Below are 23,158 nucleotides of genomic sequence, written 5' to 3'. Positions count from 1 at the left end.
GTCTCTGAAGCTTTGGAAGAAGAAAGAAGATATAGGATTGAGCTTTATTTCAGGCCTTCTTCCTTCTTTTCTTCCATTATCTAGGAAAGATTTTCTGCAACAAATATCACTATATACTGCAATGCTGGCTATTCATTGTGGCTATAGCAAATATGCTTCTGAAGAAGTGTTAGTAGTAGCTGGATATTAGGACCTAAGAAAACTTTCACAGCCTGGGGCCAGGGATCCACAAGCTAATGGGAAGAACTAGGGCTAAGGTGTGGGGCTGGATTTTGTTGTAAGCTCAGAGGTCAGGTCTTTAGATTTTGTTGAAAATCCCTAGATCAGTTCTTGGATCATCTACTATAACTTTGCTATATGGCTCAAGGTAGGTGCCATTTCACAGAGGGGTTTTTTTTGGTACATTGTCCTGGATTCTGGGTATCTAAGACTATAGAGACAGCTGAAGTTCCTTCATCTTTGGTGCATAATTTCTGTTTCAGAGGGGTTTGAGATGTTGTGGTAAACAGAGCATATATCTTTGCCTCATGATCCAGAAGCACTTTGATATCGTCTTAATTACCTTTTTTTGTTAGCAAAAACATGCATGTTTTTCTTTAAAAAATCAGTATCGTCCCCTTGACTATTTCTTGAGAATCTATTTCTCAAAGTCCTTAAAATCATATTGCTTCTAGCATGGAGTTATTATGTGTAAATATAAAGAATGACAGGAAAAACTATCTATTCATGTTATTACTAAATAAAGAAAAAAGATAGTCAAGAGAACAGTAGACATTCTTGCTAAAAATGAAAAGGGAATAGAAACTTCCAAGAAGGTGAAAATCATACAATATTCTTTAATCGACACAACAGAATATCTTTGTTCGATTATCCTCTGATTCTTAAGATAGAGAAAAGAAGTGTTTACCACATCCAAACAGAAGAGGGAGTCCTTACAGATGATAAGATTCTCCAGATGATCCTGTTTAAAAGGACAGCATTGTACTATTGCATCAAGCCCTGGAACAATGAAGAACTCCCTAAATGAGACCTATAATAGATTGTGTTTGATCTAGATATTCACATTGGGGAAATAAAGTGTATAAAGAATGCTTATTGCACAAACTGTCACTTCATAGCTTCATAACTATATGTACTTTGTAACAACATGGCATAGGGAAAAGGAACTAAGTCTAGAATTTAATAGGAGGAAGATAGTAGAATGGATTTAGTTGTTAAACTGTCGTTTCAGTGATACCAAGTTTCTCCTTGAAACAAAGGCCTAGCTTTTTAAACCAATATTCTCCCAGTTTTGTTATATAGTTATGAGTGATGAAAAACCAGTTTCTTATGAATTAATGGTACAGGTCATCCAAATGGCAGTGGAGAAGTATATGGTAAAAAAGAGATGGCTACAATATATCATCAATAATAAATTGTACAGTGGCATAAAGGATTTTATCTGAAAGAAAAGTAAAAAAGAAATGGAATAGTCACATAGGGAGAGTGAGAGGTAAAAGATGATCAGCCATTGTGCTGCACCTACACCCGCTTAATATTAAGGAGATGAAGAGGAGACCCTTAGAATGTTAGGTGGACTATTTATGGCAATTTTATGGGAGGAGATATGCATTACTATGAATGGGCTAGATTTATTGAAAGACTAAGGTTATAAAGTCTAGAAAGAAATATGTTTTTGAGACATTTTCCACAAAGAGTTAAAATGATTAAAATGTTTTCTGAACATTCCAGTTAATGGCAGAATCATAGATTTTACTGTTTGTATAAGAAAACAGCAGCATTTTCCTATTCATTTTTCCATGTTTCCAATTCCAGTGGATGGGGTTCTTTGAAAGTATTTCATAGTATTGCAGTTCTTATAACACTAAAGCAAATGATTTGTAAATATGATGTTCCTAGAGGAGTGAATTTTATACATTCTAACTATATGATATTTGGCTTTTTCTATCTTACATAAATAGTGTTTGTCTTTTTAGTTGTTTTGGCTATATATAATTTTTTAAAGATTTCTAATACAGATACAAGTCTCCTTATAATAAATTCCAAGAATTATTTAATTTTACATTTTAAACCATGCTTAGGGCTTATGATGCTGACATTAGAATGGTTCTTCTCTTCTTTCTATTCATATTAATTGTTAACTTTAGACAAGTTATTTAATTTTTCAGTGTCCCAGGTAACTTTTTAAGACTACATCAATTGTAGATTTGCATTAAGAAAGGAAATTGCTTATTAGAAGATCCCTATACTTATAATTAGAGGTCCAGACATTGCCCTTCTTTCATCCTCTCAAAATCAGTTATTTTAAACTTATGTAATGAAATGCTTTTATCTCAAAAACAACATTTTATATAAATCTAATAGACAAAAAAATCCTTAAAGATTTTATAGTCACAAGATTATTCTATACTTACTAGAGGAAATTGGTTATTTCAGGTTTTCTAAGACCAAAGTCATAAATATATTCATAAGAGACCATTCAGAAGCCTGAATAAACTACAAAAATTGACCATTAATGATAATCAATTCAATTACTTATACTGCATGCCATTTATTCCTACATCCAACTATTTAAACCTTAGTAAGACCTAATGTGTGAGTGCATTGGATAAGTCAGTAAATTAATACATTATCCCATTAACTACTATATTGTTACTTTGAGTCAAAACTACAGAGATTAAATGAGATTCAATACAATAAAATTGTAAAGAGATAGAGAAATATATAAAACAACACATTCTCAGAAATATTCTTTCTTACACTTGTAGAAAGTCTCACAAATTGAACAAATACTTTGAAGACACTGTATTGTGTAATATTCTCTGTTTGATTTCCTGGAGGTCTTTGGGGGCAGCCTTCTTTTCAGTCCGAGTAATCACCACAAGTGCAGCCAGGTGTTAAAGTCCAAATCCTTTATTGTCTCCTTCAAAGTCCCATTCCTTCACTTGGGGCTTGGCTAGTTTTCTGGAGGCCTTCCCAAGTCTTGGTTTCAGTGGAGAAGTGAAGGAGGAGAACCTGCCACAAAGGTGATGTGAGATGAAGTGAATGAATCTCTCTGAGTCCAAAGATTTGTGCTTCAACCTTCAGCCACCACAAAGGTGGACGATGGAATGAATCTGTTTCTGCCTTTGCTGGCTGTTATATGCTCCATTATCATAAGTGTGAATCTTGTGGAACTATATAAGTACTAAGTACATGTATTAAAGTAGAGAACTATTAAGTCAATTCAACTGACTTAACACCTTGTAAGAATCCTTGTTTCAGAGTTCTGGCCCATAACATCATTTTGCTGATTAGAATATTTTTTTTTCTGAAGAGCAGGATTCTAGGAAGATGAAGAGTCGGTCAGAAAATTTCAGGCTCTCTAGATTTCCCCCACAAACAGAAGAAAATTGTGTCTCAGGGTGAAAAGGATGAAAAACAAATAAGATTTGGGGCAGAACAGGGATCCTCTCAGGACAACCCTAGAAAACCTAAAGAAAGACCCCAGGATGGGATTAACTCTGCAGAAACAATAAGGTAGGAGAACTAGGGCTACCTGAGTTCTACTAGAATCTCAGCCACAACCACAGGAACTTTCACCCAATACAAGAAATAACCCAAGAAAATTGTCTTAGAGTGACAGAACATGAAAGTAGGGAAAGTAGAAATAGAAAAAATCCACCAAATACCACTTCAGAGAGTCTACATGGAAAACACATAGGAATGTTATTGCCAAATATCAAAATCCCTAGATCAAAGAGAAACATTTTGCAAAACAACAACAACAACAACAAAAGCAATTCAAAAATGCTAGAGGTAAAATTAGAATTGTACAGGATTTATCAGAAATTACAGTAAAAGACTGCATATCCTGGAATAATATGTATCAACAATCAAAAGAACTATGCCCATGGCCAAAAATAGCATATCCAACAAAACCATAATACTAAATTAAAAAAAAAAGGACATTTAAGAAACTTGCAGTTTTTCAGGACTTTTTCTTTCCTTTTATAAGCTTTTTATTTTCAAAATACAACCAAAGATAGTTTTCAACATTCATCCTTGCAAAATCTTGTGTTTCAAATTTTTTTCTCCCTATCTTCCCACTCCCTCCCCTAAACAGCAAGTAATTCAATAAATGTTAAACATGTTCAATTAGTCTCTCTCTCTCTCTCTCTCTCTCTCTCTCTCTCTCTCTCTCTCTCTCTCTCTATATATATATATATATATATATATATATATATATATATATATATATTTCTACATTTATCATAATGCACAAGGAAAATAAGATCAAAAAGGAAAAAAGAGAAAGAAATAGAAAACAAAATGTAAGCAAACAACAAAAAGAATGACAATACTATGTTGTGATTCACACTTAGTCCCCACAGTCCTCTCTCTGGGTGCAAAGAATTGTATGAAATAAGATTTGTAAAGTGCTTTGCAAACCTTAGAACCTATATAAATTATGGCTAGTTCTTATAACCCTTTGCATTGCAGGAAATAATGAATCCCATTATGTTCCTGTCTATGTAAACATGAACTATAATCATCATCATCATCATCATTAGTAGTACTATTATTCATTTTTAGAGACAACCAAAATCAAGTATTAGTTGATTTGATCATTTCTGAAGAGAAAAACATTACCAATCACAAGCTGAATGTCAAATGGTTCTTCAATTTCTTTTAAATTACAAAGTATAACTATAAATTAGTCATATTGATAAACTGACTCTATTCAATAGAAAAGCATCAGAGAAAAAATATAGAGTAACTGACTAGCAAGACTCAAGATGGAGTATGTGAATAGCAAGAATCTAAAGAAGCAGAATTTTTGATATTCAAACCTAAATAATTACAAACTAAAAGGCCTTATTACTCTAGATAAAATAACCAGGTCACTAACTTAAGCCATTAGCAAGTGATCATAAGGTTATTGCTTACATAACAAATAACAAATACACTTGAATATCTTAATAACATCATGGCATTTATAAATAATCTGGCTGTATGATCATGGGCAAAACACTTAAATTTCTTAGAGCTCTGGGCAACTCTCTAAAGACTATCAGTGGCAGACGATCTTCACAGGGGAACTTCATTTAGTAGTGAAAATACACATCTTATTCTTATTTCTATTAAAGTTACAGTGACTTTGTTCTAATAATTTTACAATTCTTTTGACATCTATAATTTGTAGCACTTGTATAACTCTGAAGTCCTTTAAGGCTGTATGTTACTAATTTGCCATGATTTAATCCTTCAAATGTATTTTTGACTTGTTTCCCTTTTAATTAAATAAGCCTTGCTTTTGATTTTTTACTTCAGTCTAAGCTCTACAGTCTGAGAAAATTCCTTGGAACTTCCTAGAACAATTTTCTTTCCTCATTAATAGGGATTCTTGTCTGATAAAGAAAAATCTATGTCAACAACACTTCAAATGATTACTCAACATATAAATATTAATATTTGATGTTAATATTTACATTAGGTTCAATCCCCAAATACATAATCAATGTATAACAAGTCTATAAACTGCAGGTGTTACTCCTTGCCAAAGTTTTAGAAACCTTTCCTCCTTTATGATGCCAATAATTGTCTTTAGTCCACCTTGGAGGGTTGTTTCTTTTATAAAAGGGCTAGGTGCAGCTTCTCCTTACCATCTGGAGTCCAGTTTCTATAAGACCCAGAGGAAAAGTTGCAAAAGAAAAATAAAACAATAACAATATCCACAAACCCAATACCCAAAACATTCTGAAATGCAAACATAGAAATGCTAAACTTAAGGGATTGCCACATTCATAAGAGATTACCATGCCAAACAATCAGAAAATGATAAAGTTTAGGTTACATGGGAATGAGCCCTGACATATTTCAAGCATCTATGCTGAATTATGTAATTTTAATTTTTTTAAAAAAAGAAAGATGGATTCCAAGCTATTCTCTGTATCCATTAATTGCATAGCAAGGTCTCATCTGTAGTCAGTTGTTGCACAGGAAGTAAGAAGTTCCAAAATGAAGACATTCCCTGGATGTAGAGGCAAAGTCAGAAAATATGGGTCTTTTGAAACTGTAGCTAAAATAACCTAACACAAAATGGATGAAACTTATCAACTATAGAGGCAACACTTACAAAAGCTTGTAAATGTGTTGCTAATTAGACTAAGGTCCCAATTTTCTCTCAAGGAAACAAGTATTTCCCAAATCTTACTCATCTAAATGTAACTAATGTAAGAAATTACAATTTTCAAAATGGTAACATTTAATAAGAAAATGCAAAGACAAGGGTGGTAGTGTGTATAGAATTGAGGAGGGGGAAAATGGTGGAAAAGTAAGACTTCCGTGGGGCTATTTCTAGCATTGTTCAAGGTAGAAAGGTGATCTAATTCTAATGATAAGTTTGACAAGCAAGACCCCAAACTCAAATTTGAAACCTGTGATGTTTTATTCAAAGAGATTGAAGAATGCAGCCAACAGTCATTGATTCTTCAGAGAAGTGGGCACATATATCCTTTAGGGAAAGTGCGCCAAATATAGAAAGAGCAAGTTTTATGCTGCTGGTCAGATAGATAGTCCCTTCCCTCAGAGCTTAGATTGAATAGAGCTCTTTCAGGTTAAAGTCTTCCTTACCTACCCCTTTTATGTTAATCCTGATATGTTTGGTGGAAAAGTAAGACTTCCATGGGGCTATTTCTAGGATTGTTCAAGGTAGAAAGGTGATCTAATTCTAATGATAAGTTTGACAAGCAAGACCCCAAATTCAAATTTGAAGCCTGTGATGTTTTATTCAAAGAGACTGAAGAATGCAGCCAACAGTCATTGATTCTTCAGAGAAGCAGGAACATATATCCTTTAGGGAAAGTGCGCCAAATATAGAAAGAGCAAGTTTTATGCTGCTGGAAACTTCCGGTTAAGATGGCGGAGAGGAGGCTCACAGTTGCATAAGCTCCGCGCTTTCTCTCACTATCCACTTCATTACAAGCCTCTGAATCAATGCTTGACTGAAAAAAACCCACAAATAGTTACCAAGAGAAGCCATCCTTGAGATCCGCCAAGAAAGGTCTGTCTTTACTGGAGGGCTGGGCGGTTTTAGATCGGGCGCAGGCGGCGGCAGCGGCAGTGAGAGCACGGGAGCAGACTGGAGAGGGGGTGGGGAGTGATCGCAGCTGTCTCTGCGGGGAGAGCTTCGCTACAGGTTTGGAACCTGCAGCAAGTCAACAGCCCAGCAGAGAAGCTAAAAACACCGGGGCTGAAGAACACAACCGCAAACAGCTGGAGTCTCTCAGGACCTGGCCGCCCCCCCCTTCCCCCCCCTCAGTGACTCAGCACGCTTTGGGATCTCAGAGCGCAGGCGCAGCACAGTCCTGCTAGTGCCTCACTGCTGCCACCTGCAGTCTGTAGAGGAAGCTCGATAACACACCCAGCCCCCCCCCCAAAGAAAGACTCCAGTTTTTTCTGTTTTTCTTTGGTAGTTTGTCTCTGATTAATAGACAGAATGAGCAAGAAGCTAAAGAGGACTTTAACCCTAGACAGCTTCTACACAGATAGAGAGCAGACTCTAAATCCTGAGGAGACTAAAAACAGGCAGTCCCCAGGTGATTCCCCAAAGGAGGAGATCGTCTGTTCCTCAGCACAGATGAACCTCATAGAAGTGATTTAAAAGGCTCTCACAAGGGAGCTAGAAGAAAAATGGGGAAAGCAGAGTGAGGCTTGGCAAAAGGAGAAGGAAGCTTGGGAAAAGGAGAGGGAGGCTTGGCAAAAGAGCCTGGAGAAGTCAGTTAAAGAGAGAGTGGATAAAGAAGTAAAATCCTTGAAAAATAGGATTAGTGAACTGGAAAACAAAATTGGCGAAATGGAAAAAAATTCCACAGAACAAAAGAACTCAATTGGACAATTAGAGAAAGATTTTAAAAAAGTGAGTGAAGAGAATACTTCACTGAAAATCAGAATTGAACAAGTGGAATTGAATGACTCGAGGAGACAAGAAGAATCAGTCAAGCAAATCCAAAAAAATCAAACAATGGAGAAAAATGTGAAATACCTTCTGGGGAAGACAACAGACCTGGAAAACAGATCCAGGAGAGACAATCTGAGAATCATTGGACTCCCAGAAAAACATGATGAAAAAAAGAGCCTGGACACTGTCTTCCAGGAAATTATCAAAGAGAACTGCCCAGAAGTCATAGGAACAGAGGAAAAAATAAACATTGAAAGGATTCATCGATCACCCACTGAAAGGGATCCTAAAATCAAAACACCAAGGAATATAGTGGCCAAATGCCAGAACCCTCAGATGAAAGAAAAAATATTGCAAGCGGCTAGAAAAACCCAATTCAAGTATCAAGGAGCCACAATAAGGATCACCCAGGATCTGGCAGCATCCACATTAAAAGATCGAAGGGCCTGGAATATGATATTCCGAAAGGCTAAGGAACTTGGTATGCAACCAAAAATAACTTACCCAGCGAGAATGAGCATCTTTTTCCAGGGAAGAAGATGGACATTCAACGAAGTAAGCGAATTTCATCTATTTCTGATGAAGTTTTATGCTGCTGGTCAGATAAATAGTTCCTTCCTTCAGAGCTTAGATTGAATAGAGCTCTTCCAGGTTAAAGTCTTCCTTATCCACCTCTTTTATGTTAATCCTGATATGTTTCCCCTTGTTGGTCATACATTGCAAGTTCAAAGGTGTGGACTAATCTATCCTCAAGGTGTGTCTGTTAATATGTATGGAGTTTAAGCATGTGTGCTTGCCAAAAGTTCATGTCCTATCATGATCCAAGCTGGTTTTAGCTAGTTTTAGGCTTGGGCTCCTTTATCAGAAACTTTGGTTAGCCAGCTCCTTGAGTCATAAGATAATTAGTTGGAGATATCTTAACAAGCTACCTCATCCTTCCATTCAACCTGACTTTGTACTCCAAGACATTCTTTTGTGGTACAGACTCTACTGCTAACCCCGGATTTGACTCCCCTTCCAATTTCTTATCTTTATAGCCAAGTCACATCATCTATGGAAACAAAATATTGTTCTCCCAGCATTTCTCTTATTAATGGTTTATCTTGAACACAGAAGACCAATTTTTAATGAAAGTAAGAATATCCAATTTGCTTTGATCTAATTTTAGGTAATTTGATAAGTCCTCATCCTAATTCTGTGTTAAATGTATTAAAAATAATTATATGAAATAGAAAATAATTCTGAAGTAACAAAGTTTATATAATGATTGAGTAAGTCCACTTACTATGATTAAGTTAGGTTAACCAAGCCTTCAGTAATTGGAGACCAATAAGTGATTTACAGAGCTTATTAATTTTTGTTGTTGTTGCTGTTGTTAGCAGAAAAGAGGAATTTTAAAATGGGACAAAATTCTGGAAAATGGAAGATTAAGATGAAAAACAACTAATTCTATAAAATTCTCCCACATACATAATAAAAATATTGCCTCAAAGGAAATTTTGAGAGGCAGAAAGAACTAAAAATCTGGGTGAAGCAAATGTTTTCAAGACAATTTGGGAGGACCTAAGGAAAACCTGACCTTGAGGAGCATTGATCTGGAATGACAGAAGCACAAACACTTTCAGGCAGACTTTTCTGAATCAACAAACAAGTCCTGGTAGGGGTGAGGGGAGCAGCAGAACTCATCCATAAATAAAATAAAAATCAGGATCCAGGATTGTTTTTTGTAAGCAACATAATTAAAATTGAGAGATACACAGAGCTAAAACAAAGACTTGAAGTAGAATTTATTGTGCTTCAGCTGACTTTAAAAAAATAGGATCAGCAATGATGATTTCAGATAAAGTTAAGAGATTTAATTAAAAGAGATAAACAGAGAAACTATACTACAAGTCACTAATATTAATGAATACTGTTTTTGAAACGCTGGCAATAACAATAACAGAAGAAAAAGAAACAGAAGGAATCAGAATGGGAAATAAGATAATAAACTCTTTTTTTGCAGACAATATGATGATATATTTGAAAAATCCTAAAGATTCAAAGAATAGTTGAAACAATAATTTTAGTAAATATTAGGATATAATAAAAATGACAATTTTACCTAATTCAATTTACCTTATTCAATACCATCCTAATTAAATTACCAAAAATTATTTAACTGAGTTAGAAAAATAAACCACATTCATTTGGAAGAACAACAGATCAAGAATTTCAAAAAACTAATGAACAAGTGTCAAGGAAGTAGGCTTTACAATACCAGATCTTAAATTATAAGGCAATAATTATCAAAACTATCTGATACTAGCTAAAAAACAGAAAAGTAGATCAGTAATCTTGTGTTTAACAAATGTCAAGATTTAAGTTTTGGAGATTTTTTTATTTAATAAAAAATAGTTGGGAAAGCTTTCCAACTTGCCCAAAAATTGGGCATAGATCACTATCTTAAACTATTACTAAGATAAGGTCAATATAAATACATAAAAGGAGATGTCACAAGAAAATTAGAAGAACATGGAATATATTATCCATCAGACATATGGATAGGAAAACAATATGAATAAACAAGATAGAGCATTATGAAGTGTAAAATGGGTAATTTCAATTACATTAAGTTAAAGGTTTTCTATAAATAAAACCAATGTAGCTAAGATAAGAAGAAAAGCAGAAACTTAGGAAAAACATTTTTATAGCAGTCTCTCAAATAAAAATCTCATTATTCAATTCTATAAAGAAGTTTATAAGATGAGTCATTTATAAGAATTTATTTAGATAAATATATAATAGAGTACATATATTTATATATAATTGATTTATGTGTTATATACTTATATGTCATTTATTTTATGTAAATATTATATATCATATTTTTATATCTTATATGAAATATTTATATGTTAAGTTATAATATTTAGATAAATATATAATATTGATAGATAAAATATAGCATGTAAAATGGCATATATATAATATAATGATTTCTTTATAAATACATTTATAAGAACATGTCATTCCCCAGTCATATTTATAAGAACAGGAGTTATTCCCCAATTGACAAATGGTCAGAGGATATGAGCAGTTTTTTGATGAAGAAATCTAAACTATATGTAGTCAAAAAATGTTCTAAATCATTACTGAGTACAGAAATGCAAATGAAAACAATTTTAAGATATCATCTTATATCTATCAGTTTGGCTAAAATGATTAATGCCCTTTCATTGGGGAATGGCTATCCAAGCTGTGGCTTATGATTGTGATGGAATACTATTGTATGATAAGATATGAACTGATTGATTTTAGAGAAAAAAAGGGAAATAAGCAGAACCAAGAGAAAGTTGTACACAGTGGCAGAAATACTGTCCTAAGAATAAGTTTGAATGAATGATTTATCTGGATTATCATAAATATTCAAACCAACTACTTGCAGGAAAGATGCTATCCACCTCCAGAGAAAGAACTGATAAATAGAAATATGGATAGTATGCTGGAGGGGGAAAAAAGTTCACAGCAGAGAAAAGAAAACTTAGAAGGAAGCACAGAAAAGCAGAATAACTTTGAAAACAATGTTTAGTGTTTATTACATAGTTGTTTTAAAGTAAAAAGTTTGAAATGAAAATACAAGGTTTTATGCTGAATTCTTGTTATGTTATGTACATGGAAATGTTCTTTTTTAATATTTAAGTTCAAAATGAATATATTTTTTTTTAAGTTTAAAAGCTAACATGTGGTTTGTAGTTAATAGTAATACACACTCTTCCAGCCATCTTCCAGTTGCCAGAAAGGGAACCAATAGAAGATTATATCACTCAATGTATACTTAACTTTTAGCTCAAGGAAAAAAAAAAAAGTAGTTTTCACTAAAATTGGAAAAAGGAATTCAAACTTTAGTCAACCATCCTTTTTCCAGCTTTCAAAAAGGAAAATTTAGCCTTTTAAAAAGAGCTTTATAATCCTATAATTATTTTATTTCTACAAAGATATATATCTTAGTTTAAATTATTTGCTACTAAATGATAAAAGTCTTTTCTGTCAATTCACTAAATATATAGGTAAACCAGACTTAAGAGAATATCTGTGTTAGTCTAGCTTAGCTGTTAGGTTTAGGTTTCTTTAAAAAGGGAACTTAATATTAACAATCAAAATGATTTATAGATTTAAATCAATCCAACTGATTTAAAGGACATTCCTTTTTTAAATTAATTTTGCCTAGACTATTATAATAACCTCTGGTCAACTCACCTTCCCCACTGATGCAGCAAATCTGAGATTCCTACTGTACAGGTCTACATCATTCCTATGTTGAAGCAGATTCTATCATCCCCAGTGATCCCTGGAATAAAATATAAACTTCTTTGGCATTTAAAGTCCTTCACTATTTGGCTCCAATTTTTTTTCCCCCCACAGATTTCTCAATACTCTTTCCCATATAATCTACATTCTAACCAAACTGGCCAATTTGTTGTTTCCAATATATTTTAATTGGATGTATTTCCTATACATACATTCCAATAATATTCCATACAAGATCTCCTTCCTCTTCAGCACTGCCTCTTAAAATCCCTTAGCTCCACTTAAGTACTCCTAAACAAATCCTTTCTTTATCCATACTACCTCCCCTTTCCATGCCCTATCCTGCCTTAGTGTTCTTCCCCTCTCCTAATATTTTATTTTCCCTCCTTATCTATATATATGTTGTCTCCAATAGAATGTAAACCACTGCTTTTATATTCTTAATACCTAACATAATGCCTGAGACATAGTAGGTACTTGCTGAATTGAAATCATCTGATTTAGAATTTTATCTCATGATTTGGATTTAGCTATCAAGAGTACTCTGTGCAAATGATTGGTACTAGCTATTCTAAGAGATAAGGAGTTTTAAATTTTCTTTTTAGTCCAGAGAAATGGTGTCCATTCATATCAGGAACTCTTTGTGAAGAAAACTTCCTGCTTTCAAAAGAGATCAACAACTACTTTACAATTTACTAGTTTAAAGGAAATGACCTGGAGTCACTGAAAAGTGAAATGACTAGCTCAAAGTCATACAACCAGTGGCAGGATGCCAACACAGATTTTCTTGTCTTTGAGAGCTTGTTCTCTATTTACTACAACAAAATGCTTCTTCTGATAGTTTCTATGATTATTTCCTAACTTAGCATCCTGTTTTATAAATTATTTTGTGAACTTAGTTAAAAGGAATAAATTCCTCCTAGATGAAATAGTAAAATTAAAGTCCTAAATCTGCAAAGTTACCAACCAGATCTGTGATGATATTATTAAGATGTGAAGACCAGCCTGAGAGTCAGCCAGTAATCCTTTAATAGTGAAAGAACATCTAGAAAATCTTATCCATTTAATTTTCATTAACCAAGTTGTATTTTCTGACTTGTGCCCAAAACCCAGATCAATAAGTACTTTTGGAAAAAAAGTCTTTCCCACTATAAATATATTTGCATTTGGCCAATTGTGTTTTTTAAGGAATTAATTTCTTCAGTGGATTTTTTTTTTTTTTTTTTGTATTTGGCCAAGTATAATTTTTTTAAGAATTATTTTCTTCAGTCGACTTTTGTTCTTCTTTTTCCAGGCTATTTCTTCTCTTTACATATCTCTCATTTCTCTTCCTAATTTTTCTTCTGCCTCTATTATTTGACTTTTAAAATCTTTTATAAATACCATTAAGAAGCTTCTTTGGGCTTGGGACCAATTCATGTCACTTTTTGAGATTTCCTCTGTGGACCTCTTATCTGAGCTGGTGTTTTTGTCGTCCCTACTACCACAATAGCTTTCTATAGTTTCTTTTCTGTTTCTTGCTCATTTTCTTTCTTTCTCTTTTTTTCTCCTATTTTATGGTTAACCTCTGCTCCTGGAGTGCAGGGGGTGCTGTCCCAAACTTTATGTGCAGGTGTCAGCCTTGGCTTTGAGCACGGGGGCCCCTTTGTATTTGGTGTCTTGCTCACAGCAGGGGTAGTCCTGCCTACTCTCTCCAAGAACAGCAGGGTTTTTCCACACTGGCTTTTCCACAAAATGTATGGTCTAGACTGATCATTTTTCATCCCAGTGAGACTGATCTTTCTTGAAATCCTTTGAATATATCTTGATCCGGAGACTGGTTTCATTCCATCTGACTATTCAGAAGCTTGGTTTCATATGGTTTTTGAGGTAAACTAGGAAAGCTCAGGCAGCTTTCTGGCTTCACTCTACCATCTTGGCTCCCCACTATAAATATTTTCTAAGATTTAATGACAAAGATTGGGTTAATAAAAGGCAAATTCATAATGTAATAAATAACTGTTAGTGGAAATATATATATGAAGCAACAGAAGTACTCATAAGTGGCAGAGTCAGAAAGAGAAATAAATTGCTATAGATCCCAAATGAACATGGAAAGTAAGACAATAGGAAAGCTAAAAAATAGACAATGGCCTGTATCAATATGAAACCAAAAAAAAAAAAAAAAAAAGCCTTTCCTTATGTGATATGTTTCATAAACAGTAAAATCTTGTTACTATTTCCTTTAAAAGTGGCATTTTATATGAGGCCAGTTTATAAAATATTTTCAAGTATATTGAATCTTGGGGAAAAACAAACAAATTAGACATACAAGGAGGGCTGGGTAATTCAGCTTATTCCCTGGGAATAAAAATTTAGGGAACTACAAAAAATCAATTTATGAACTCCTTTGATTGCAGAACAATGCTTAGTCAGCAAAAAAACAATTAAATCTATAGCAATCATATGTATCTATACTAAGAACATTCTGACTGCTATTCAACTAAATTTGTTTTTAATTGCTTCTTATATTATTTTCAAATCACGAATTAGAAAACTGATTTCAAGGCAAGAACAAGTAGTTAAGAGTTCTCCTCAGGAGCACTTCATTATTAAGAATGGTTCCAAACTATGGGCCCAGTGCATGATAATAGAGGTGATTTGATTGTCAGACTGACACAAAAACTCATTACGTTTAAACAGATAAATTTAACCTAGGTTCGTTGTTGGCTAACTACACAGTTTGAGCGCTCTGTCTGGTTGAGAAACTTCTGGCACCTATTTTGATTAAGCCTACTCCCACCTCTAAGAATCAGCCTCTAAACAATCTCCAAATTAGTCTTTATCACATCTACTTTTATTCTCATTTTCTCACCAGGCATTATATAGTAGAAGGCAGATTAGGATCAAGGTTCTCGAATTCAAAACTCCGCGTAATCATCTTCGATTTAGTCAGGGTTCTAATCCCTGATTTCCCAGTCAGAACCCACAAAGACTCTTAAGATGTAGTGCGGTGAATTCCCTTCCAGAAACAGTCCAGTTCTTCATAATACAGACAAGAAAAGAAGTTCAGAAAAGTTACACATCGAACTGTAGACAGGTAGCTAAGCTGGAATTTGAACTCAAATCTCTACTGGCTCCAGTCAGAATTCTTTCTAACCCCCCCATGAACTAGAAATGGTATCTTTTATTCAAGCCCTGCATCCCTCTGCTCTGTGGATTTTGTGCATTCTAGGACCAGAACCTTCTACCTCTCCCATACCCCTCAACTCTCCCATGAGCAGCTCCCCACCCGGCTCTTTGACCCCTCCCCTTGCCCTTCCATCCCTTGCACTAGGTGAAGACCAGGGAGGAAGGGAACTGGATACCTATCTCGGCCACGGCCTCTGAAGAGTTAAGTATTGAATGTATTCGTTTAGGGCCATTTCTGAACGAGAGTCAAAACTTTCTCTTCGCCCACTTGGCAGGCCCATTCAGCTGCAGGACAAACTTAAATTCTCTCCCTGGGCCCGGCCCCACTTTCTTCCACATCCGTTTACTTCTCCATCGGCGTGTGCTATCTCCAGCAGACAGCGGCCTAACTGGAACCATCCCCAGCTGAGTTTAGTCCAACAGTTCCCTAGAGAGATGCCCACCCGGCCGCCCACTCTGTCAGCCCTCGCCGTATACAGCCCGGGTGCTTCAAGCTATTAAGGAATAGTATTAAAGCGGATACAATAATGAATGCGAGGCTACTGCGCAGTAGAAAAACCCGTAGGATAAAGCTCGCTGAGACTTCTGGGAAATGTAGTCTTTTCAACCCCTCCTCCTATACTTTCCGCTTCACAGGCCTTTCAAGCGCAGCCTCCTGATTGGTCTGAAAGACGCTCCTTTCCCTCCCACCGCGCCTGCCGCTTACCCTAAACTACCTTGCACTTCATCTGGCCTGATTCTCGTCAGGCTTCAAGGCAACGTCCTCTGAGAGTGCCGCCCGCAAGTTGGGAGGTGCAAACTTCTTCTCACCACCTGTAAAACTATTTAAAAAACCAAAACACTACGAAGACAGCCAGAAAAATGGAGATATTTTTAATTTCTTTGGCCCTAATCCTAGGATGCGCTGTCTTTTATTTATTTCATCAGCAAAATAACTCGCACAGACCCCCATGCATAAGTGGCTGGATACCTTGGATTGGAGCTGCTTTTAAGTTTGGAAAATCTCCTCTGGAATTTATAGAGCAAGCAAGAATCAAGGTAATGGGGCAGGGGTGAAAGAGGAAGTTGAGGGGAAAAAAAAGTTTTATTGACAAAGTTTCTTCTTGTTATTTTGTATTTATTTATATGGGTTAATGGTTTTCCATCTCCCCAGTGCTGGTAGAAAGTTTCTTGAAATCAAAAACTTTCATCTTTGTTTTTATATTGCTGCTCCCTAGCACAATGCCTGGAACATAGCTGATAATAAATTATTGTAATTAAATTTATTCTTTCTTTTTTCAGTCAAAGTTGGGGGGGGGGAGAGATGCACATAGCATACTTTATACTCTGAGATCATTGGGTCGAATCTATCTTTAGATATAAATCGAGGTCTATATCTGTCTATCTGTCTATCTATTCATCCATCTAACGACGCTGCAGATGATTTGAACCATAACTTGGACCAGAAATAGTAAAAATGCAATAAAGATGTTATTGGAAATAATTTCAGTAGTATGATAATTACTGGTGCCCAATATACTGTTATTAATCCTTAACCTCAGCTAATTGAAGATTTCTTTTTTTAATTGCTGGTAAATGTTTAACATCCTGGCTTCTACCCCATCCTTGCCCAAAATTTAAAGAACACATTTTTATGTTTAATCTTCATTGCTCTCTATTTTCTTTATCTTTTTTATTTATCATTTTCTCTATCACTTTCTTAAGACTAAACAACCAAATCTTGAGTGTTGTTTTGCTGCTTTCATAGATGTAAATGCTCACACTGAAATTTTATTTTATTTTTTAATTAGTATTTTTTTTCAAATTGCATGTAAAGTAGATTTCAGCATTCATCTTTGTAAGTAAAGTAGATTTCAGCATTCATCTTTGTAAGATATTGAGTTTCAAAGTTTTCTCCCTCCCTCCTTTCTTTTCCTTTTCCGAAGACAGCAAGCAATCTAGTATAGGTTATACATGTATGATCATGCAAAACATATTTTCACGTTAGTTATGTTCACACTGAAATTTTAATGACTGGTTCTAAATTAGTTTTAGCTGGTTCCAGCACATTATTAGATGATTATAGAAGAAAGGGAGGAAATATATCATCAAATGAAAGATTTTGTTAGATTTCAAAAGTTTGCTATGGCAAAATATGCTATTTAATCTTTCCAATTTTTTTCTCAAATTAAAATATTAAAAATGAGATAGTAAATTTCAGAAATTTACTAAATATTGGAGCTCTGAGGTATCTTAGAGCAGGGCTTCTTAAAATGCTTTTCCATTTGTGACCCCTTTTTGCCCAAGCAATTTTATGTGACCCCAGATACATTGGTATATAAAATAGGTATATAAATCAAACTCTTATTATAAATCATAATTTTGTGACCAAAACATTTAATTACTAAATTCCATATGCAATTGCAAATTACAGTTTAAGAAGCTGGGCTTTAAAAAACATTTAATGTAACCTCATTAATCTACATATACTCCTGGTGTCAGAAGTTCCCTCCTGTAATGAAGAGCTAGGCTATCCTTTATGAAATTTCTCATAAATCATTGTGGCTCTTCTGCACCAACATCCTTCCTCCTTCCCTGCTCCTCCTCCATAGGTCTGGCTTCTTCTAAAGGTAGTTGCCATTTGTAACCTTTCTAAACTTGTCCTAAAAAAAGTTTTCCAAGTAGAAAAAGCTAGTGTTCTGTTTTTGTATTCTGAAATTTAGTGAACCTGAAGTACAAGTTAATCTTCTCCATAGGTTCATGTTATCTCTCTGTCTTTGCCTTTCTAAATTATATTTCACCTATTCTCATTCCTAAATGCCTCTATTTCTTTGATAATTTCAGTTATTTTTCTTTAGACTTCTCCCAGACTCCTATTTTTTTTTTTTGATATGTGGTGCTCAGAACTGAACTAAGCATTGCAGATATAGATTCAACTCCCTCTGCTGCAACTTTTCAAGTAAAATAACATTGTCTACCTTGTTCCTGATGTGCTTCAAGATAATCCCAGTATTTCTTTGGACTTTTGAGGTATTTGATTCAGTCATTTATTCATCACTTACAATGTGTTAGACATGAGGAAGATGATATAAGTCACTGCCTCTGTTCTCATGGAGATAAGGTGAGGAAAATAGTATGAAATGAGCTTGAGATAAGAGATTGGTTAAATACAGGGCTATGATTTCCAGACTAAAGAGTGGACATTATTGAATTGGCACAAATATTATTCATTTTTTAAAAATCACTTGATTTACTAAAAAATAATGGAAGGGGAGTTTCTTTTTTAAAAATTTCAACTGTTATTTCTGTATCAAAAAAGAATAGTAACAAATTAGCAGCTTTTCTTACATTATTCCAAATGGCTTATCAAAACAAGTTCATAATGCCAAAATACAGCATTCTGTCAGTAACGACTTTGACCTTAAGCAAATATATATTTTAAAAATATTCTTTTACATTATAGAATTGTTGGCTAGAAAACACTTTAGAAATAATCTGGTTAAAACCCTTATTTTGCCAATAAGAAAACTGAAGTCTATTTAAATAACTTTTTGCTATAGATATATAGAGATATAGATATAGATTGATAGATAGGAGTAGGATGCTAATCCCATCTTTTATATCAGTATGCCTCCTTTAATATGTCTGAGGTCATATTGGGAGGTTTTTATTAATGATTTATTTTTGCTTGTTTTTGCTACTATATTACACTTGTAAATCTTATCAACCCTGTAATCTTTTACAACTCTTGAAGTTGTTTAGATGACTTGCTATCCAACCTTAGTTTCCTTTCTTCAATAAACCAACCAATTAATAAGTATTTCTTAAACAACAATTATATTTCAAAGAGTGTGATAGGCTCTGGACATACAAACTCAATAAATGAAATAATCCCCAAGGAGGTTACATTTTAAGGAAGACTGAAAGTACTATATACATATAAGAACACCCAGAATAAAAACAAGGAGAATAAATACAATTGGAAGGAGGGGAGAAAAAGGCTTCATATAAAATGTAATAAGGGACAGTTAGGTGATTCAGTGGATAGATATCTGATCTAGGAATCAAGAAGTCTAACAATATAATCATTTTGGGGGCCTTAGTAGTTTCTCATGACAAGCTCATGAGTACAGGACAATATAGACATTCTTGAGTCCTTTGAGAACAGTTCATAAGTGATTGTTTCAAATCCTCTTTGCTTGTAGTCTCTATATTACAGCACTGTTTACATGATCAAATGAAAAAGTACACTGTAAACTTTAAATTGTAGTTATGGCACAAGCAGGACAGGTTATTTACAATCTTAGGATAAGAGAACAGGTAGAGTCTGGAGGGTGAAGTGAAGAATTAGAGAGACATAAGGGATGTGATGGAGAAAGGTATCCAGAAAAGTACCTGCAGAAGTGAAAAAATTGGCAGGCCACAGTGGAATCATCTTGTTCTTGTTCTTTAAACTTTCGGTAGCACTCCAGGCGGCACTCTGCACTTACGGAGGTGAGGGACCACATTAATGCAGGATCCATCTTGGAGGAAAGGCTCTTCTGGGCAAGTCACTTAACCTTATTTTCCTAAGTTTCCTCATCTGTAAAATGAGTTAGAGAAGAAAATGACAAACCATTCTATTATCTTTGCCAAGAAAATTCTAAATGGGTCATAGAGTTAGACATGAGTGAAGTGACTAAAAAAAAAAAAAAAAAAACGCACAGATTTGCAAGGGACTCCATTGAAGACCTTCCAAGTCAACAGTGACTCATTAGTAGCTAGCTTTTGTGTCCAACCATTCAACATATTTGATTCTACTTAATTATACTGTTACCTGGCTCACTTTCCTTGATTTTATCCACAAGTATAGCATGAGTAACTTTACTAAAGGTAAAATGATATATAAATATTATTCATTATTATCATTACTTTTTAATTTTAATTTTATTTTAATAGTATTTTATTTTTCTAAATGCATGCAAAGACAGTTTTCAACATCCATCTTTGCAAATTCTTGTCCCTTTTTTCCTTCTCTCTTCCCTCCTTTCTCTCCAAAACAGCAAGAAATTTGATATAGGTTAAACATGTGCAAATCTTCAAAACATATTTCCATATTCATCATGCTAAACAAGAAAAATCAGATAAAAAGGGAAAATATAAGAAAAAAGATCAAATAAGCAAACAAATTATGCTCTGATTCACATTCAGTCTACATAATTCTCTCTCTGGATTTATTGCCTTGAATCATCTCATTATTGAAGAGCCACATCCATCACAGTTGATCATCACATAATCTTGTTGTTACTGTGTGTAATGTTCTCTTGGTTCTACTCACTTCTCTTAGCATCAGTTCACGTAATTCTTTCCAGGCTTTTCTGAAATCAGCCTCTCCATCCTTTCTTATAGAACAATAATATTCCATTACATTCAGAGACCATAACTTATTCAGTCATTCCCCAACTGATGGGCACACTTTGCTTGCCACCACGAAAGAACTGCTACAAACATTTTTGCACATATGGGTACTTTTTTACTTTTTTATGATCTCCTTGAAATATAGATCCAGTAGAGATATTGCTGGACCAAAGGTTATATACACTTTTATAGCCCTTTGGTAATAGTTCCAAATTGCTGTCCAAAATGTTTGGATCATTTTACAACTCCATCAAAAATATATTAGTGTTCCAGTTTTCCCACATCCTCTCTAACATTTATCTTTATCTTTTCCTATCCTCTAAACCAATCTTAAAGATATGAAATGGTACTTCAGAGTTGTCTTAATTTGCATTTCTCTAATCAATAATTACTGTGATTTCTTTTCTGAGTTCTAGCCCTACATTAAAAATTGCCTATTGGACTACCAGCATGTCCCTTAGTTTTGCAAGGAGATATTTATTTTAATGACATAGCAAGAACAATATACAAATATTTCCCCTAACACCTTGAAGGTATATTCTTACCTATCTTTTATTCTCTTGAGGAAATTATATATATATATATATATATATATATATATATATATATATATATATATATTATATATATATATAAAGTGGTGGCAGCTCTGTTAGGTCAGTAGGGTTTCACTTAGCATTCTGGTCATCTTGGCATAAAGATAATGGCTGTACTTTAGAATATTGATCTGCTTATAAGATCAAAGGTTCCAGTCTCTTGCACTTAAAAGAGAGAATGAGAAGTACAGATGCCATGGATCAAAACCCATTCACAGAACTACCTGGCTTTAGAGAAAAGAAGGTAATTGCTTATTCCCTTATAGTATTGTCTCTTTCTATCATCAGAGGAGTCAGAAAGCTGGTATCTCAAATTAAGCTTGTCAATAGTAAAACACATTCTCCCTCCATCTTCCCTATTTCTGATAAGTTAGCCAGTCACTCAGTAAGTTTTAAATGCTTACTATTTGCCAGTTATTGTGATAAGTACTTGGAATAAAAAGAAGGCAAAATAAAGTCATCTGGTCCCGAAGATTTCTTTTGAAGAAAGTTCATTTTCCCCCCTAAGATTAGATTCTTTAGGTAATCTATTATATGTTCTGTTAATCTGAGTATTTGTGGGGGTTCTCTTTGCAAATGTTCATCCATTTTCCTTACATTTCAGTTTTATTGGCATATAATTGGGTAAAACTGTATATTAAAAGCTTTTTTATTATAGCTTTTTATTGACAGAACATATGCATAGGTAATTTTTCAACATTGTCCCTTGCACTCCATTGGATCTTCTCTTTGTCAAAGATATCCACTTCCATCAGAAAACATCCTCATACAGTATTGTTGTTGAAGTGTATAATGATCTCCTAGTTCTGCTCATTTCACTTAGCATCAGTTCATATAAGTCACTCCAAGCCTCTCTGTATTCATCCTGCTGGTCATTTCCAACAGAACAATAATATTTCATAACATTCATATACCATAATTTATTTAGCCATTCTCCAATTGATGAGCATCCATCCAGGTTCCAGTTTCTGGCCACTACAAAGAGGGCTGCCACAAACATTTTTGCACATATGGGTCCTTTTCCCTTCTTTAATATCTCTTTGGGATCTAAGCCCACTGCTGAATCAAAGCGTATGCATAGGTTGATAACTTTTTGGGCATAATTCCAGATTGCTCTCCAGAATGGTTGGATCCATTCACAACTTCATCAACAATGCATCAGTGTCCCAGTTTTCCTGCATCCGCTCCAGCATTTGTCATTATCTTTTCCTGTCATCTTAGCCAATCTGACAGGTGTGTAGTGGTATCTCAGAGTTGTCGTAATTTGCATTTCTCTGATCAATAATGATTTGGAGCATCCTTTCTTATGAGTAGAAAGTTTCAATTTCATCATCTGAAACAGCATCTGTTCATATCATTTGATCATTTATCAATTGGAGAATGGCCTGATTTCTTATAAATTAGAGTCAATTCTCTATATATTTTAGAAATGAGGCCTTTATCAGAATCTTTACCTGTAAAAATGTTTTCCCAGTTTATTGCTTCCCTTCTAATCTTGTTTGCATTAGTTTTGTTTGTACAAAAGCTTTTTAACTTGATATAATCAGAATTTTCTATTTTGTGATCAGTAATGATCTCTAGTTCTTCTTTGGTCACAAATCCCTTCCTCTTCCACAAGTCTGAGAGGTAAACTATCCTATCTTCCTCTAATTTATTTATAATCTCATGCCTAAATCATGGACCCATTTTTATCTTATCTTGGTATACAGTGTTAAGTGTGGGTCCATGCCTAGTTTCTGCCATACCAATTTCCAGTTTCCCAGCAGTTTTTGTCAAATAGTGA

General features: G+C 34.3%; 1 protein-coding gene and 1 long non-coding RNA gene across 3 annotated transcripts in view; one reads left to right on the top strand and one right to left on the bottom strand.

Moving 5' to 3' along the window:
- Nucleotides 1-1,611: 1,611 nt before the first annotated feature.
- On the bottom strand, nucleotides 1,612-15,944 carry LOC127561823 (uncharacterized). Of its 2 annotated transcripts, none has more exons than XR_007953544.1 (3): nucleotides 15,580-15,944; nucleotides 12,182-15,253; nucleotides 1,612-3,325 (listed from the first exon to the last, which is right to left on the bottom strand). It is a non-coding gene; the product is annotated as an uncharacterized LOC127561823 (long non-coding RNA). The 2 variants fall into 2 exon arrangements; XR_007953543.1 differs by having other exon boundaries at nucleotides 1,612-3,015.
- Nucleotides 15,215-23,158, top strand: part of LOC127561821 (24-hydroxycholesterol 7-alpha-hydroxylase) — a 125,687-nt gene continuing 117,743 nt past the window's right edge. The window contains exons 1-2 of the mRNA XM_051997095.1: nucleotides 15,215-15,311; nucleotides 16,040-16,441. Of these exons, the coding sequence (XP_051853055.1) occupies nucleotides 16,265-16,441 (177 nt within the window). The 5' untranslated portion in view covers nucleotides 15,215-15,311; nucleotides 16,040-16,264. The remainder of the gene's footprint in view (nucleotides 15,312-16,039; nucleotides 16,442-23,158) is intronic.

This window comes from Antechinus flavipes, chromosome 4 (genome assembly GCF_016432865.1).
Source record: "Antechinus flavipes isolate AdamAnt ecotype Samford, QLD, Australia chromosome 4, AdamAnt_v2, whole genome shotgun sequence".
Lineage (NCBI taxonomy): Eukaryota > Metazoa > Chordata > Mammalia > Dasyuromorphia > Dasyuridae > Antechinus > Antechinus flavipes.
Note: the sequence above shows the minus strand (reverse complement) of the source record. Positions and strands in the feature narration are given on the sequence as shown.